Source organism: Delphinus delphis, chromosome 7 (assembly GCF_949987515.2).
Source record: "Delphinus delphis chromosome 7, mDelDel1.2, whole genome shotgun sequence".
In the NCBI taxonomy this organism is placed as follows: Eukaryota; Metazoa; Chordata; class Mammalia; order Artiodactyla; family Delphinidae; genus Delphinus; species Delphinus delphis.
Genome location: NC_082689.1, coordinates 100148081 through 100167649, shown reverse-complemented (window position 1 = coordinate 100167649; position 19569 = coordinate 100148081). Strand labels below are relative to the sequence as shown.

The window sequence follows — 19569 nt, the reverse complement described above, 5'->3', positions numbered from 1 at the left end:
AGAGTGTGCTGGGAATAATCAACACTGAGCTGTAAGACTTCTCAAAGCGAGGCCGCATACACGAGGGTGGAAACATTTCTAACTCTACATGAAGACGTGTTTATGAAGAAGTTTATATTCCCTCCATTATTAATTTGCCCTTTTCTGGAGCCTTTACAGGTCTTCAGATGGGAAGAGCTCCACCCTTTGCTAGTTGACGTATGTCGTCGTACATATACCCCCGTTATAATATTTCAGCAAGACGTGGACTTGATTAGAACACACGAAGTCACTCAGCAAGTATGAAAATATATGGAGGTAATTTTAATTGTCGCAACATCAAAAATGTTGCGTGTATTTAAATATTGCATAGGAATAACTGTAGAAAAATGTGTATAAAAAATCTTTCGAATTATGCTAAGCCCAATATTGGGTCACTCAGTCTCAGCCCCAGGGATGATGGTAGGCGCACCCACACTGGGCTCCCTGCAGGGGGTTCCACTACTCTGCACATTCTCCTGAATGATTGAAATGACTGAAATCTCACCTCCTGAGATATTTCTATAAGTCACACCCCTTTTTTCTTCAAACTTCCTCTTTCTCCATGCTAATTACCAATGTGAGTGCATTACATTGAAAACAATATGCGTATTCAGCAGCTAATTCCCCTGTTAGTGAGAATTAGCCAATGTTTACTGTCAGCCTGGTCCCTTACAGCGTAGGACAGTAAAAAGTGAGTTTTGATTGAGTGGAAATAAGGATGTTACAGAATATTTTGAAGTCTGCATTTCTGCCAAATCAGGCTAGATGCCTAACCCAATAATTTTTATTACATTATTAAAATATTTTTATGCATGTGCAAACTCATATGTAATCATACACATATGTGCACTAAACAATGCAATACTCAGTAAAATGTTAAAATAATATACCAGCTGTAGGTGATTCAGTGATCCTCTAAGCTTTGTTTTCCCCTAGGCTCCTGTTCCTAGACTGTAAATTTAATGAGAGTATTGGTATGAAACAAACATTATTCAAAAGCTTTAACATATTATTTCATTCAATCCTTACCACAAGCATGTAAAGGATCTGTAGTCACCTCCAGTCACAGATGAAATACAGAAAATGAGTTATCCTGCCCCCCAAAACACAGCAATGACTGGCCAAGCTGAGATATGAACTTGAATCTGTGCTTTCCAGTGCATAACCTATAGACAGTAGTAAAGAAATACTCCTGGTTGATGGCACAAAAGCTCACAGTCCTAGTTGCAACGTTCTAGTTTTGTGTATGTTGGTAAACTGTAAGTAAATCTAAAATATGCCTATAAGTACTAGAAGCTTAAAACATTATGTAATTATAAATGATTCAAGGAATGAAAACTGGGAAATAGCTTTATTTTTACTCAGAGAAATTTGGTTTCAGTGTTTTGTTTCCAATGCAATGCACTTCATAAGATAATGCAGCATTAATATTTAATAATACAATTTTCTTTAACTTGTTTTTAATATAGTTTAATCTTTCTTAAATGTGCAATTTGCTCAGTCTTTGAAATAAACAGAGAGATTAGAAGCTTATAAGCAAGGAATGTTTTGTGGTATGTTCTAAACTCAGCAGATACAATGTCATATATATGCAGTAAGATATACATAAAATATATATAATAAGAAATTGAGGGATGGTAGGAAACGTAGAATATCTCCTAAGTTATAAAGACTTCTACATAGCACCTGCATCAAATGCCTTTCATAACCAAATCATATAGAATTCTTCCACCAATAAGATAGTATATATTTTATGTTGAACGTTTAGAAGTAATAAACCTTCTATTAAATAAAGTTTTTCAACATGGTTTCTAAAAGCTATTTTTGAGGTTCTGAGTTAAAAACAATACTTTATAAACTAAATTATAACATGTTTATGTATTAGTAAGGAAAAAAGGAAGAATAACTTTTTTATGAGTTCATTAAGCATACATTTGAAAACTTTAATCAGGTTTGCTAGACCAAAGTTGAAATAAAAATAGTGAATCCTAATTTCTTTATGAAAACATTTTAGGTTAATGTTACATAAAAGTCAAATGTACCATAGGTATTTTACAAAAGGCATTTTATATATTACATATTTAATCGCAATTCTGACCATGAATTATTTCATCAAGAGGCTGCTATGTGCTGAACTGTAAGTGACTGGATTTCTACCAGAATGAGTTTTGTTGTTTTTGTTGTTTATTTTTTTATGCATAACTAATGCTGCCTCTACAGCCAAAGAGTTGTTTATAAAAATACACTTCTTAGTCATACTTCAGAAAGTGAGGTTATGGGTTTTTTCCTTGTTTGTTTTTGTTTTTGTTTGATTTCGTTTTTTTTGGAGCCGAGGACTGTCAAACATTTTAGGAAATACTTTTCCCCATTGGATTCAGCAAAAGGGTGCCACCTGGTGGCAACGCGGGCAAATTCTAAACCAGGTCTAACTATAAAAATGTACTTGTTTAGGAAGCCTTGAAAGTCTCATCATTACCAAGGGCAAATGATACGAAATTTTTTTTTAAGTTCCTATGTACTTATCAGGGTATATCTGGTTCTTTTTATATTATTTTAATCAATAGAATAGATATTAAGTTAACTTTTAAATTTCAAGAGATATTATTTACATTTATAGTTGAAGCTTTAAACAAATTCTTTACTTTATAATCATGGTAAATTTGTACACACACATACATAATATTTGCAATTCTTCTGCATTATGCTAATCGGAGTGTGTTGAACTATAACTGTGTAGAGGTTAGAGGTGGAGCTTTTTTTAAAATTAATTTATTTATATTTTTTATCTTTGGCTGCATTGGGTCTTCATTGCTGCTCGCGGGCTTTCTCTAGTTGTAGCAAGCGGGGGCTACTCTTTGTTGTGGTGCACGGGCTTCTCATTGTGGTGGCTTCTCTTATTGAGGAGCATGGGCTCTAGGTGCACAGGCTTCAGCAGTTGTGGCTCATGGGCTCTAGAGCACAGGCTCAGTAGTTGTGGCGCATGGGCTTAGCTGCTCCGGGACATGTGGGATCTTCCCGGGCCAGGGCTAGAACCCGTGTCCCCTGCATTGGCAGCTGGATTCTTAACCACTCTGCCACCAGGGAAGTCTAGAAGGTGGAGCTTTAGACTTAAATGAGCTTATTTTTCTTAAGTGCCATAGACTAGGGCTATGTCTCATCTCTACCACTTATGAAGTCAAGGTTGATCAAGTTGCTTAGTTTGTTTAATCCTCTGTGTTCTCATCTCTAAAACAGGAATAACAACAAGACCTAACTCAAAAAGTTGCTTCGAGGATCAAACAGAAAAATGCATTCATTGAATGTTAACTTATCAACCCAGAGGACAGTACTCAGCACACGGCAAGCATTCAGGAAGTGATTTCCAAACCTAGTAAGTTACAACTAGCCACTCAAGATTTTGTATCCCTTGATGTAAAATGGATATTGATTATACGCTAAGTGGGAACGACTGTTTCTACCAATAGCAAACATTTATTTTTAGACATTTTGTAAATATGGAGTGTTATAAAAACAACAGAAGTAACTGTTATGAACATTTATTTAACCAATGGAGCTTTAAAGGCAAGACTACTGAGATGATAAAAATATCTCCAATGATTCAGAACGTTAATAAAAATATTCACTTCCTGTTATTCTTGCTGCAGCTGCTCCCAGAAGAAGGGCTGCCTCTGGTCATGGCACCCTGTACCAGAGCAGATAAGATGAAATAGGGATGTCCGGCTCTCTAAAGGACCATCACAACAAACAAATTATGTGGTTCATAACCATTTCACCCAGAGGAAAGACTATGGTCTTCTACGGCGCTGTAAGTGGAAATGGGCATTTGATGGCATCAGGACAAGGCATCTTTGAGGTTTCATAAACATCTCTACCACAGAAAGCACAGGACCTTTCTGACAACATTCAAAAGCTTAAATCACTCAAAATCAATACCTACTAAGTGACTAGTTGGAACACGCCCCTTATTTAACCATTAAGTAGAACTTCATAAAGCTACAGTTTTAGATAAATTTGTGAATCTTTTTTTTTCCAGAAATATCGCAGAAACTTGAACAATCAGTCATGTCTATATGGAGGTATTATATCTAGGACCACATGAGAGTTGTCTGACAACTGCAGAATTAGGTCACAATGACTAATACTGTTAATAAAAATTTAGTAATCTTAGAAGAAATAGCTTAAGCACTGACAGCAATTGTCCACATCATCTGGTCATGATTTCACATGTCAAGCTTTCGACAAAGAATAGACTACATATAGGTATTTTCTGGGAGTGCTTGGAAAACCTCCAATGGGATGCTGCCATGTATATTTCAGTCTTTCTTTTCCCTTGAGAAATCAATCTCTTCCATTTTAACTCAAGCGTAATATGCATACCATTGACATTTTAAAATCTTGTCAGTGCTCAGAAAGGCACTTTAAAAAACTCAATTAAAACAAGAGTTCTGCAAATGGCCACTCCCTGACTATTCGAAGTGACCATAACAAAAACGCACACTAACAAGAGAAACAACGGATTCAAACTTGAATCTCTGTTTTTATATGAATTTTAAGTACCAGATTCGTTCTGACAAAAGGCTTTGCTGTCCATATACTACTTGTCCACCATTTACACATACATTTTCAGCTTCTGTGTGCTCTGCTTTGCTTCTTCTTCCCCACCTCCGCCACCACTGAACTGTCTGCAGCACCTCAAGTAACCAGCTGGTGTCACAGGTTAGTGAGCAAAGATTTCACGTGGGGACTCTCACCTGACTAATCATTCTTATTGGTAGCATCATTCCAAGAGCAGTAGAGAGGCTCAGTGGCTTGTTAATGAAGTTTAAGGGCTGTCAGTCTGAAAGAGGATATTAAACCCATGTTCCTCTCCTGAAATTATTTTTATAATCTGCTAACCAGTTGTTACTTTGTGATGTGTGCAGGAGGGAGCAGGGAAAAGAGGTATGAGGGGAAGGGACATATAGTGTAATACAAATGTTTTAATAATCTCATATTTATCTCAGGGTAGGGAGCAAAGAGGATGTTTAAGAAAACAACTGCTTTGTAAAAACTGCAACATTCATCCCAGTAAAGGGATGGGGAGCTGTAAGGCATTGAGTAATCCTCACCACCTGTGTGAAACATATGTGAGGGAAATGAGAAGGGGAGGGAAAAGGAGAAGAGAGAGGCCACTAGGCAGAAGCGATGACCAGGACTAGAATATTAATAACAGCAGCCCTGGCGTCGCCTCCTCTGCCCACCCCACCCCCCGGCCACTCAGGACGATTTGGACAGCTCCCCTTCACTAGTTCCTCAATGCTTAGAATATGTGAAGAGCCGAGATGCTACTGGAGCCTCGCTGTTTGCACCCCCTTCACCCATGTCTAGCAGTGAGCTAGGAGTGTCTCTGCCAGAAATGCGTCGGGCGGCCTTCAACAGTGCACTCGGGGCAAAGGGACCATCTCTGTACCCCGGCGCCTCCCTTCTCCAGCTCCCTAGTTATACGCGGACCTAAGTGTAACCCTCTAGGTTCAGACTCTCGAATTCAGGTAAACGTGACAGCATCTCGACCCGGCTTCTCACAGCCGCCCTCTTCTTTGCCAGGGCACCTCGGCGCTCCCGACCCTCCAACTTTGGGAAAAAGCGACACCAAACTCCCGAGTCACCCCAATCCAGGGACAGAAACGAGATGGAGATTCATCATATGGTTATGCTACAGATCCCCAAAGACCGAAACACAAAGGGGGTGGCCGGAGCGGAAAGACGGAAAAGCAATTAAAATAACCCTCAGCCAGCACACGGCACCTCATCTCTGCAGACACAACACATCTGGACCCAACAAATCACTAAAGCCAGTATCCTCCCAGTTCCCCGTAATTATGCCTTTTTGCTCCAAGCTCCGTTCCAAGCAGACCACCTCAAAGGTGTGCGCCCCCGTCCCCGTCTCCTCAAAGGAAAAAAGAAAGGAACGGAAAAACTCTGCCGGCCTAAAGGTCATTCGCCTACTCGGGTAGCTTTGGCCAGCGCTCGTCTCACGAGCTACGTGAAGACAGGGCTCGAACCCAGCAAGTGGACGCCTCCAGGCGCGCAGCAATTCCTCCAACGTGCGTTACTAGGCGCCAAGAAGCCCCCATTCCTTGGCCCCGGCCACCTCTCCCTCCCTCGCTCGAGGGCCCTCCCGCTGGGGTTCCCTGGGCCACCCCAGCCTTTACCTCTCTCCCCCCTTCCCCGCGGCTCTCCACCGTGCGCATCCTCTCGCCCGGCCCCGGAGCGCGCTCAGATGCTCTAACTTCCTGCGGAGTCCATGCATAAGCTGAGGAAGAGCCTTGGAACTGGGGCGGAGGGAGGGTGGGGAGAGGGAGGCGTGGGAGCCGAGCCCGGGAGGAGGGGCGGGGGGAGCGCGGCTTGCAGTCTCCCTCCCCTGGCGGGCCTGGCCGCAGCTGCCAACTCTCACCTGGTCCGCCGACTGAGCCTGGCTCGCCCTGGCCCCCGGGGTGGGCTGCTGCTCCGGCTTCATGGCTGTCATCGCCGGCGGCCCGCGTTGGCGCTCACTTCCTCGCGGGCACTTCAGACTCGGGGTCCGTCACTTGGCAGCGATCGCATGTCACAGGCGCCCGACGCTCTCCGAATTGGAGGAAGGGAAAGCGGCAGCGACGGGGTGGGGGGAGGGGAGCGGTAGGGAAGGGAAGAAGAGCGGCACCAGGCAGGCTCCCCCCTTCGGCTACCGCAGACCCTCTAACTCCCCACTCCCCCCGCCCCTCACCACCCCAAAGCGCTGAGAGCCTTGGAGACCAGACACCAGCAAGAGACAAGTTAGTGGAGCGGCGAGCGGCGGGCGACCGGCACCTGATCGCGCTCGAGCTTTGTCTCGCAGTCCCGGAGGAGCCCGGCTCGCATTCTACCGCAGTCCGCGCCCCTCGCCCACCCCCCGGGGCTCCCCGCGCCGCGCTCAGCCCGCCAGGTGGAGCAGCCGGGCGCCGCGCTCCAGCATCTCCCCAGTAACCGCAACGCAGGAGAGAGCCCTGCGCCACGCGCCAGCTCCCCACACGCTCGACCAAGGCTGCCAGGCTCCACGGGTCCCCTCGCCACCCCCCCAATCCCCCCGCAGGCTCCTGCTAAAACCCGGAGAAGCGGAGTGCCAGCGTGCAAAGCCCTCGGTGGCTCCAGGGCTGCCATTGGGCATGCTCTAGCGCTCCGAGAAGGCAGGGGGCAGCGGGGTACTGGGGGTCCAGAGCCCCATCCGGGCCACCAGCACCTGTCGGGACCCAAGAGGGTGTCATTGCTTATGACCCGAGGCTTTGCGCCGCCTGATTTGGGTCAATGGGCAGGGGTCCTTTAGCCTCCAGCCTGGATTCCCCTGCTAGCTCTCTGGTAAATAATGCCAGTGGAATTCCTAAAGGTTGAATAAAAACAATAATGATGATACTCTGGTACTCACATTTTTCTTTTTTTCTCTCTCTCTCTCTTTCTTTGGACACGTAGAAAACCCTTCAAATTTTAAGTTCCTTTGCAGCCTTCCCTTCGCTCAACACAACTCTCTCCCTTTCAAAGTTTGTTTATTGAGCACCTATCCTGTGCCAAAAACACTCTCCAAATTCCCCGCCAGCAGGGAGTTTACGTTATAGTGTGGGTACCAGGAGCCCGGAGCATGGATACAAATCAATGAGTCAATGTAGCTCTTTGGAGGCTGAATTCCTGTGGGTATAACAGACAATGTCCATCAGTTCCATCCATATGTGCTAGCACGTGGCTTTCCCGGGCTGCTAGAAAGGACCCGCCCAAAGCAGATGGACAAAAAGCATTCTCTGAGTCTCAGGCACAGGCTGACCAGAGACAAGGTGGGAGGAGTTAAATATCCCGTATGACTGGACTTAGAACATGGGTCGTGAGGAATTTTCAGCAGAAGGGACCTAGCCTATGTGGGGGGGAGGGGAACAGAGTAACCTTGAGTCATGTTTTTTTGGCTAAGAACCAACTCCATCCTTGTCCGAGTCACTTAAGTCCAAGAACTAGCCACCTCCTAGTTAAGGGAATGTTGTAGGATAAAAGGAATTGAGCTCCTGCCCTGTTAATTCCTGAAACACGCATTGTCACACTTGTCCTAAGCATTAACTGTCCTAAGCCTTTAAGATGTTTTTTTTTTAAAGAAAGCAAATGTTCACCAGATTTCTGTAGATTAGAGAATAAAAATAAAATGACTTTCTCTACAAAAAAGGTAGTATTTGACTGGAGAGAGAGCTTGCTTTTCAAAAACAGATAGTGAAGTGCATATTACTAGTGACCTGTAATATATAGTGTGTTGGTCCATTTTGATAGAAATAACTTTGTGATAGGAATAACTCTGCTAGTTGTAAAAGTACAAAACAAAATTTTCAAATGAAACAATAGTAAAATAGCTGTTGAGCAATTCATCCATTAAATCTGACAATCCAGGTTTTCCCTCACATGTAATATTTTCAGAGAAAGGGAGCTACATTAAAAGTATTTCTGTCTTTATATTTTGCTCTTCTCTTCATTATTTCAGTGTATTCATCCTTTGAATGTGTTTCTATTTTGGACAGTTGACTTGACTTGCAGGAATTTAGTTACGTGCAAAGATTTCTGTCCACATGGGACAAGTATAGACTGGAGGGAATTATCCTCATTCTATTTAAGATTACTTATTTGATTGAATTAAGATGTTCAACTTGCATCCATTTTCAGTATTCAGATAAAATTCACTTGGGTCACAATTCAAGATATTAGTTGTATGTTTCATGTATAATGTGTATTTGTGTACATATATCATTTTTTTGGAAGGAAAGCTTCTTTGATTTAATTTGAGTCTGTGTCTTTTTGGTGGGTTCTTATTTTGTCTAAGATAAGAACATTATGTTGTAGCTGTTGGGATCTAAGTTAAGGGCATTAATTAAAACTTAATCACAGGTAAACTGATGTCCCCAACTTAAATACACTATTTTTTGAAATGTGATGCCCTTGAATTACAATGTAGGATTTTCTACTTCATTTCTTATTGAAGAAAAAAGTCTACTGTTCAAGAAGAAAAAAAAATACCTTACATTCTGAGAGAATGTCTCCCGCTGAGTTTTGTATGGTTTCTGATTATAGATTATCATCTAAAAAAATAAAACACTAATTTACAATCAAACATCTACAAAGTTTTAAAACTACTCAGTTAGATATAATCCTAGTACAGTGTAGAGAAGAGGACCTGTACCAGGTTAGATGTTATCAGATTGGCAGCTGCACCCTAGCCCCCATCACACATAGAGGTATGGGCCAGGGTTAAGTCACCTATGTCCTGCCTCTGCTTCCTTATATGATAAAATTCAAAACTTTCGACTAGGTGACCATTAAAATGTCTTCTTTCTCTAAATTTCTTTGACTATATATTAATTTTATGGAGCAAAAGACTATCATCGGAATGATAAATTATACATGTTTGAAACTTAGTGAGACAATTAAGTACTTATACAAATACCCAAAAAAAAAAAAAAATCAGTAGATAAGTAAATTACTTCACAAAGGATCCTTAATATCCACCAAACTTTCCCCTGCTCTCTAGTTACACATAAGTGTATAGTAACAATTCTTGTCTTGATAATATTTTTAGAAATCTGAAAATTAAAATTAATTTATTTACAGATTATCATTTCTGAAAAGTAAAGGTCTATTAAAGGAGAGATTTATAAAATATTTTTGATGCGGACCTTTTTTAAAGTCTTTATTGAACTTGTTACAATATTGCTGCTGTTTTATGTTTTTGGTTTTTTGGCCACAAAGCATGTGGGATCTTAGCTCCCTGACCAGGGATCGAATCCGCACCCCCTGCATTGGAAGGCAGAGTCTTAACCACTGGACCGCCAGGGAAGTCCCAGATTTATAAAATATTTTTGAGTACTTTTTTCATGTATTATCTTTGATGAGCTAGCTCATGGACAACCACTCATTTTATAACACTCAGGCAATGATAAAGGAAGTTTTTCTGCAGATTTCGTGGAATGGAATCAGACTCTTATAACTACAAAAACCTGAAGAGATTGCTCAGCAAAATCCCCTCTATTTTGTTTTATAAATATCCAAACCTTGCAACATGCACATATTATTCAGGAAGATTTCCAGGATTCAGACTCCACTATTCCCTTCCGAAAATTTTTACTGCCTCAAATCCTAGTTTCAGGTTCCCATGTAGACATAACCCAGTATGTTGCTTCCTCAATATATTGATTTAAATTTCCCAAGTCGCTCAAAAACTTTCTCCATATACAGCATTGTGACCATTTGTGATGTCTTTCTTTCCTTGATATTTGATTCTTTAATAAAAGTGTGATGCCAATGCAGTACATTTCATCTTACCTAGAAGTATTAATATGAATAATTGAGGATAGGTTATGAGATTAAATAATAATTAAATTCATTGAAGATTATCGTTAAAACGCTTAAGCGTCAGTGGCAAACATGGGTTGTTCCAGAATACTTAGGTCATGTGTGCTGCATTCAGTCTTCCATTTCAAAGAGTAGACCCAGGACCATAAAATCCCACATGTCCTCCAACAACCAGTAACAAATAAAGCCTGGCTAAACCCTGATGTGTTAGAAGACAGAGTCCCTTGAGAATTTATGAAGCCGGGGAAGCCTTCACAGACAAACTCTTCAGTTTCAGATCAATTACTTAAGGCAAATAGGGCTCTGTAAGGGCTGATTGCCTGAAATCTCTCCCTTCTTTTTCCTTCTCTCTCTTTCCTGAAGTAAATCTGCAATGTCACATAAAGGCCACTTCGATGAGGATTTCTCTAGCATTAGCCGGTCCTCTATTGAGTGTCCATAATGAGCACAGCATCAGAAAGACAGTTCATGAGCTGTGCCTTCAGAGACCTGGCCTGAAACGTGCCCAATTAGCTTTTCGGAGATCAAGAAATAGCTTCAGTTCACATATTCCGCTATCATTTGCTTTCGATTTATAAATCATCTCTACTCACCTCAATCAGCTTCTTGAATTCCCCAAAGCGCGTATCATGTCATTGGGCAGAAAACCAGTATGCTGAGCAATCCTCAGAAATAAGATATATATTGGAAGCTCTAACCAGTAAACGATCACAAAAATATATTCATAAAAAAGAAAGAAAAAGAAGCAGGGTCACTACGTATTTGAGTGATATCCATGCACACTGCTCATCCAGTTCTAAGATGCTCTTGGCGTTAATTTAACTAAACTTGTTGTCAGTCTCTGTCTATGATAGGAACTTTCCTGTTGTAAAAATTCATAGCCCAATTATGATCTCTGGTGGAAGCAGACAGAGTTGCAATACCCTGAGAGCCATTCTTGTTGCTCACTGGAGACCAGAAGATATTGACAAACTGCTCATTCGCACTGAGACCCAGCGCTGTACAGTCCCCTTCGTTGTTACATTAACACACCTCGAATCTTCCTTTACCCCCAACAGCCCTCTGTGCCATATCATATATAAGGGTATTAAGACAGGGAAACAATGAACATGACTTTCCCCATGTAATATTTTCTCTCCAATGTATAGCTGAATCACAACACCAAAATATCTAGAATGTGGGCAATTTACCTGTTATCATGATTTTTTTTACCTAGATGCTTTCAAGGGATCTGTGTTTATTTATTTGATTTTTTTTAAAGAGTAATTATTTAATGAATTGGTTGTTAGCATTGTAAAAAAAATACCTTCTCTTTCTTTTTGTTGATGATTTTTTTTCCTGATCTTCCTATTTCTTTAGAAATGAAATCAACTTTCCTGAATCAGATGTTGTCCACAAACGACAGAAAGATTGTCAGATGTGGAAGAGTACTTAGAAACATTGGCATAACGTTTGTTCTTTTCAGATAATGTGTCTGTGATAGATAAATTTCTCTGAACTTGATATTTCTCACTTTCTAACCAAGGCTTGATTTTCTAATGATTCAAAATAACCTCTTTATCTTTTGTCCTTGGAAAGTACATTATACTTGAGACTTCTCCTACACTCAGACTTCATAATGGTTACCTAACTTCTTTCCTTATATAATTCCCAGAATAGCACAAAGCACATTTCCCATTCAGAGAAATATTTAATAAATTGAAAGAGAAAACTTTTACAGTGAGATCTTGACTAATTTTGGAGAGAAGAGAGAATTTCCATCTTTTGTGCCAGTTTCACCATGCTAAATGTATTTTTAAGAATTTAGCGCTAGATTCAAACTCCCTTATGAATTTTCCTCCTGAAAACAAAAGATAGTCTAGTCTAAGATTTAGGTAAAAAGGCTCCAGACGATTCACTAACGTTAAAGGGCCCCTGGCATTCTTCTCCCACTACTACCACTAGAGTTTCTACCACTAGAAATTCTTCTTCTATCATCTCCAAAGGAAACTGAGGCCAAGTCCTTGGATTCCCAGCCAGTCCTTTCACCCCAGAGTCATTTGTTTAGATTTTACAAATACATTTTACAAATATTTTGCAAATATTTACAAATATTTTACAAATATTTTACAAATATAGTTCCAGGATATCTTGGGGTGTGACCTCTATTGAAATGAGGCACATAAAATACATCTCTCATTACTAACCACTATTTAACTCTGTTTAACCTATTAGCCTAGATGGGTTGCCTGCTATTTTTGTAGATCACTTCTTATATCCTTATATTCATCTATTTATCTGTCACCTACATCTATCAATATTTGGGACGATAATTGAGTCACTTAATATCTATCTTATCAATTTAAATATTTATTAACTCTGTGTATCTTTATTCAAATCTAAAAAGGAGAAAGAGGAAGAAGAGATCAAGGAAAAGTGGGAAGAAAAAAAGAGGGGAAAAGACAAAAGAATGATTTCTAAAGCTATCAGGGATATTTGGGTATATTAAGTCTTTTGTATTTTTGTTAATGTTTTCATAAGAATTGTGAAATACCTTAATTCCTTTTGGTTAGGTCTTAAGTATAGCTCCTGCCATTGTTTTATTTTACGTATTCATACAATTTTAGAAAGCATAGTCCAAATTTTAATTTCCTTATCCTCTCTAGTTGATTTATATCTGATATTTTTCAACCAATATTAAGCCTATATTTTCTTGTAATGTTTATCATTTTTGCGCTTAACAATTGACTACACGCATCAGTGGAGGAGGTCGAGAGAATCTATACTAAATATCACAGTTTATACAAATCAATGACTAGAGAAATACCATTTAATTAGCTATTTTATTGAGTCAGCAGTGTTGATATGTGTTTAATCCTACTTGATAGGCCATCAAAATAGCCTCATAGGATGGACGGGCAGTCTCTCTTGTGGTCTCCTACCCCTCCCTATGGAGAAGCCATCCACTCACTTGTCCATCTTCCCAAATGAAGTTGATGTATTAGGACTCAGCTCCTCTCACATCCTTTCCTAACTCAACTTCACAGAGACACTCCTTGTTAACACTACTTCTGGTGTATAAATCACTGCACAATTTATGCCTTTATTCTGTACTAGCTTGCTCAGAATTCTAATTGTCACAAGAGACATTTTATCTTTCTACTACACTGTAATTTGCGGGGGTTGGGGGAGAAATCCTGTTGGGGGCAGAGGTACAGTTTCTGTGTGTGCAGGGGTTGTGGGTAGGAGTCTACATCAGTCTCGTTGCTTAAGAAAAGGGGCCTTGGAGGAAATATACTTTGAAAAAAAAATAATTCTTCTCCTCACCACTTCAATAGTAAGCCCTCTCAGAATCTCCTACGAACTTATTTTTTATTTAATTTATTGAACAGTGTCACCCAGGGAAAATACCTTGTCTCTGTCTCCCTGTTGTCTCAGAATATTTTACCTTTTTCTATTTAACATGTAGGAATTAAATAATCTTGATAATCCTCTGATCTGCTGAGTCTGGATATGGGTAAAGACTCACCAGATACTGCTGTGTTTCAAAACATTAAGTGAAAGCCAACTAAACTTGGAATTTTCCACTGCTTATGAGCAGATATTATGTGTTATAAAATACATAGTATTTTACAGTGCTGAGCCTCCAGTGCTGAGAACTCACAGGGAAAAATGAATTTGGAGATAAGCATTATATTGGCAATGCCGCTCTTAAGGTATTCTATCTTCCCTCTAGGATATAAATCTTATACTGAATTTGAGGAAGGAGGAGCTATACTGGGTAAAATTATGAGGAAATGTTGACATTGAATACAATGTTTTGTCATCTTAATATAGTTTGAATTTCTGTAGCCTGTTCCACATAATGCCAAAACTACCACAAGGTCGATAGAATCTTCTAGAATTATGCCCAACCTCAGAGCATTTTTATTTTTGTTTTGCATCCTCTGCAAACATTTTAAACAAGGTTGTTTGTCTGATTTACTAGTCTTTGGACCACATATTCAAAAAGAGGGTAATAGGAATTACCATAGGATGAGATACACAACTAATAGCAAGAAGGGAAAATATATAACCTTATAAATGGAAAAGAGAAGATTTGGACCTCCACTTAAAATGACAGAACAACTTAGTACCATTTAGTGTTGTGGGGGGAGGCGAAAAGGGGCAAGCATCCCTCTGCAACTCAGTAGGATCACAGAGTATAACCATATTATAGCATAGTAAAGTTGATGGTCAAAATGACGATTCAAAAAAAAAAAAGGAAAATTGGCTTGGCATACTTTCTTTAAAAGACAAGGTTATTTGGGGAAGATGGACTGTGGTGATGCCCGCATGCGTTTAGGCTGGATGAGAACTAGACATCAAAACCAAAAAGCACAACATTTACAACAAATCCAGATAAGAAAACACCTCTACTAATCCCTAAATACCAAAAACCGCACAGCCTGAGTGCCCTTGGTATGTATATGGGAGAAAGCAGAGGGAAGCAGTAGGGCAAATGACATACCTACAATCCCAAAATATTCAAGGAGAGAGCCCCAAAATAGTCAGTGAATATTCACCAGAAAGCACAGTGTGTCAATATAAAAATAACTAGGAGAGGTTTTGTGCATTCCAATAGTGAGTGAAAGGAAAGGGACTCTGCTGGGAGTCGATTTCCCATCGATCTCTCCCCTTTCTGCAGGTCTCACTGGCCAGAAATGGTCTTTTGTTCTAGAGTATCTTTTAAAGAATACTTGTATAGCAATTATCCTGGAAAGAGGAAACAGTGTCTCTCTCTGGAACAAAGGGAAAGCATATTTTCTTCCCATTGTAAGAGATTTGGTTTTCTTAAGCTTAGGATTCCTCTTCTATAACCCACTGTGTGAACCAACATCCATCTGGGTCCAATCACTCACCTCCATGGGACTTGGGGAAAAAGAGAGCTCACACAAATATGATGATGTTTATGCTCTTTGCTATACTGAAGTAGTAAAGTTCTTTGTCTCTGACCCAAGAGTCTCATATTTTTTGAAAATATCCATAAAACTGGTAGGTTAACTTGTTAGCTTGTAAGCCTTGTAAAACCTCAGACACTTCATAGCTCTTAACAAGCCAGGGTCAAAGTTTAAGGTGGCTAGAGCAGCCTAGATCCTTTGAACTTTTAAAGTTGACTTGCCAGGGCTTCTTTCAAATACAGGACCCCATGATAAGGAAAAACTACTAGAAGTGGAATCAATTAGCACTACCTGAAAACAAAACAGAGTTAATTTGAAGTTAGAAAACCTGTCTGAACTTTTAACTATCTAAAAGTTCAAGAAAACTACATTCATATATAAAAATGAGTAGACAAAAAACTATCACAGTCATATTTCATTTAAAGATTAGCCTTAAAAACAAACTTCCTACAAGAACGAAAGGGAATAATATCCCAACAGATCAAGGATTGGCAAACTATAGCCCACTGACCAAATCCAGCCCACTTCTTATTTTTATAAATAAAGTTTTATTGGAATATAGCCATGCTTATTCATTTATACATCGCCTATGATTGTTTTTAAGCTGCAATGACAGTGTTAAGCATTGTGGCAGAGAACAAATGACCTACAAAGCGTAAAATATTTACTTTCTAGCACTTTACAGGAATTTCACCAACTTCTGCTATTGACAAAGAAAGTTTTCCAAAAAAAGTCATGCTCAAAATATTTTCAAAACTATAACACACCATTGCAACATGAGCTAAAGGAGATTTAAAAAATCATACAATATATGAAAAAGAACAATCAGAATTTTAAAAACTCTGAAATAAAGGGACAGAACTCAAGAAAGAATTAGAAATTGTTGAAAAGTCATTAGAAATAAAGACTACTCTAGGAGTAACATAAGAGCAACTAAGCACAACAAATGATACTCTAAGGAAAATCAGGTGGGAAGGAAAAAATGATAAGAACCAAAGAGTTTTCAAGAGAAGATGGCCTAAGAGTAAGACGCAGAGATCACCTTCCTCCCCACAGATACATCAGAAATACATCTACACGTGGAACAACTCCTACAGAACACCCACTGATCACTGGCAGAAGACCTCAGACCTCCCAAAAGGCAAGAAACTCCCCACGTACCCGGGTAGGGCAAAAGAAAAAAGAATAAACAGAGACAAATAATAGGGACGGGACCTGCACCAGTGGGAGACAGTTGTGAAGGAGAAATGGTTTCCACACACTAAAAAGCCCCTTCGCGGGCGGAGACTGCGGGTGGCGGAGGCGGGACGCTTTGGAGCCACCGAGGAGAGCGCAGCAACAGGGGTGCGGAGGGAAAAGCGGAGAGATTCCCGCACAGAATATTGGTGCCGCCCAGCGCTCACCAGTCCGAGAGGCTTGTCTGCTCACCCGCCGGGGTGGGCGGGGCTGGGAGCTGAGGCTCGGGCTTCGGAGGTCGGATCCCTGGGAGAGGACTGGGGTTGGCGGCATGAACACAGCCTGAAGGGGTACAGTGCGCCACGGCTACCCGGGAGGGAGTCGGCGAAAAAGTCTGGAGCTGCTGAAGAGGCAAGACACTTTTTCTTACCTCTTCGTTTCCTGGTGCGTGAGGAGATGGGATTAAGAGTGCTGCTTAAAGGAGCTCCAGAGGCGGGCGCGAGCCGCGGCTAAAAGCGCGGACCCCAGAGACGGGCATGAGACGCTAAGGCTGCTGCTGCCGCCACCAAGAAGCCTGTGTGCGAGCACAGGTCACTCTCCACACCTCCCTTCCGGGGAGCCTGTGCAGCCCGCCACTGCCAGGGTGCCGTGACCTAGGGACAACTTACCCAGGAGAACACACGGCGCACCTCAGGCTGGTGCAACGTCACGCCGGCCTCTGCCGCCGCAGGCCCGCCCCGCACTCCGTGCCCCTCCCTCCCCCCGGCCTGAGTGAGCCAGAGTCCCCGAATCAGCGGCTCCTTTAACTCCGTCCTGTCTGAGCGAATAACAGACGCCCTCCGGCGACCTACACGCAGAGGCGGGGCCAAATCCAAAGCTGAACCCCGGGAGCTGTGCGAACAAAGAGAAAGGGAAATCTCTCCCAGCAGCCTCAGGAGCAGCGGATTAAATCTCTACAATCACCTTGATGTACCCTGCATCTGTGGAATACATGAATAGACAACGAATCATCCCAAATTGAGGAGGTGGACTTTGGGAGCAAGGTAGATTATTTTTTCCCCTTTTCCTCTTTTTGTCACTGTGTATGTGTATGCTTCTGTGTGAGATTTTGTCTGTATAGCATTGCTTACACCATTTGTCCTAGGGTTCTGACTGTCCGGTTTCTTCTTCTTAATAATTATTTTTTTATTTGAATAACTTTATTTTATTTTATCCTACTTTATTTTATCCCCTTCCTTCCTTCCTTCCTTTCTTTTTTTCTCCATTTCTTCCTTTCTTTCTTATTTTTTCTCCCTTTTATTCTGAGCTGTGTAGATGAAAGGCTCTTGGTGCTCCAGCCAGGAGTCAGTGCTGTGCCTCTGAGGTGGGAGAGCCAATTTCAGGACACTGGTACACAAGAGACCTCCCAGCTCCACGTAATATCAAAAAGCGAAAATCTCCCAGAGATCTAAACTCAACGCCAAGACCCAGCTCCACTCAGCGACCAGCAAGCTACAGCGCTGGACACCCTATGCCAAACAACTAGCAAGAAGGAACACAGCCCCATCCATTAGCAGAGAGGCTGCCTAAAATCATAATAAGGCTACAGACACCCCAAAACACACCACCAGACGTGGACCTGCCCACCAGAAAGACAAGATCCAGCCTCATCCACCAGAACACAGGCACTAGTCGCCTCCACCAGGAAACCTACACAATCCACTGAACCAACCTTAGCCACTGGGGACAGACACCAAAAACAACGGGAACTACAAACCTGCAGCCTGCAAAAAGGAGACCCCAAACACAGTAAGATAAGCAAAATGAAAAGACAGAAAAAACACACAGCAGATGAAGGAGCAAGATAAAAACCCATCAGACCTAACAAATGAAGAGGAAATAGGCAGTCCACCAGAAAAAGGGTTCAGAATAATGATAGTAAAGATGATCCAAAATCTGGGAAATAGAGAAAATGCAAGCTACATTTAACAAGGACCTAGAAGAACTAAAGAGGAAACAAGCAATGATGAACAACACAATAAATGAAATTAAAAATACTCTAGATGGGTTCAATAGCAGAATAACTGAGGCAGAAGAATGGATAAGTGACCTGGAAGATAAAATAGTGGAAATAACTACTGCAGAGCAGAATAAAGAAAAAAGAATGAAAAGAACTGAGGACAGTCTCAGAGACCTCTGGGACAACATTTAATGCACCAACATTCGTATTATAGGGGTCCCAGAAGAAGAAAAGAAAAAGAAAGGGACTGAGAAAATATTTGAAGAGATTATAGTTGAAAACTTCCCTAATATGGGAAAGGAATAGTTGATCAAGTCCAGGAAGCACAGAGAGTCCAATACAGGGTAATTCCAAGGAACACACCAAGACAACATATTAATCAAACTATCAAAAATTAAATACAAAGAAAACATATTAAAAGCAGCAAGGGAAAAACAACAAATAACACACAAGGGAATCCCCATAAGGTTAACAGCTGATCTTTCAGCAGAAACTCTGCAAGCTAGAAGGGAGGGGCAGGACATATTTAAAGTGATGAAGGAGAAAAACCTACAACCAAGATTACTCTACCCAGCAAGGATCTCATTCAGATTTGATGGAGAAATTAAAACCTTTACAGATAAGCAAAAGCTGAGAGAGTTCAGCACCACCAAAGCAGCTTTACAACAAATGCTAAAGGAACTTCTCTAGGCAAGAAACACAAGAGAAGGAAAAGACCTACAATAACAAACCCAAAACAATTAAGAAAATGGGAATAGGAACATACATATCGATAATTACCTTGAATGTAAATGGATTAAATGCTCTTACCAAAAGACACAGACTGGCTGAATGGATTCAAAAACAAGACCCATATATATGTTGTTTACAGGAGACCCACTTCAGACCTAGGGACACACACAAATTCAAAAAGAGTCGTGTACCACAATGTTCATTGCAGGTCTATTTACAATAGCCAGGAGATGGAAGCAACCTAAGTGCCCATCGACAGATGAATGGATAAAGATGTGGCACATATATACAATGGAATATTACTCAGCCATAAAAAGAAACGAAATTGAGTTATTTGTAGTGAGGTGGATGGACCTG

General features: G+C 41.0%; 1 protein-coding gene across 1 annotated transcript in view; it reads right to left on the bottom strand.

The window, feature by feature from the left end:
- DPP10 (dipeptidyl peptidase like 10) overlaps window positions 1-6590 on the bottom strand; it is a 650987-nt gene extending 644397 nt beyond the window's left edge. The window contains exon 1 of the mRNA XM_060015722.1: window positions 6455-6590. Within this exon, the coding sequence (XP_059871705.1) occupies window positions 6455-6526 (72 nt within the window). The 5' untranslated portion in view covers window positions 6527-6590. The remainder of the gene's footprint in view (window positions 1-6454) is intronic.
- Between the last annotated feature and the right edge of the window lie 12979 nt (window positions 6591-19569).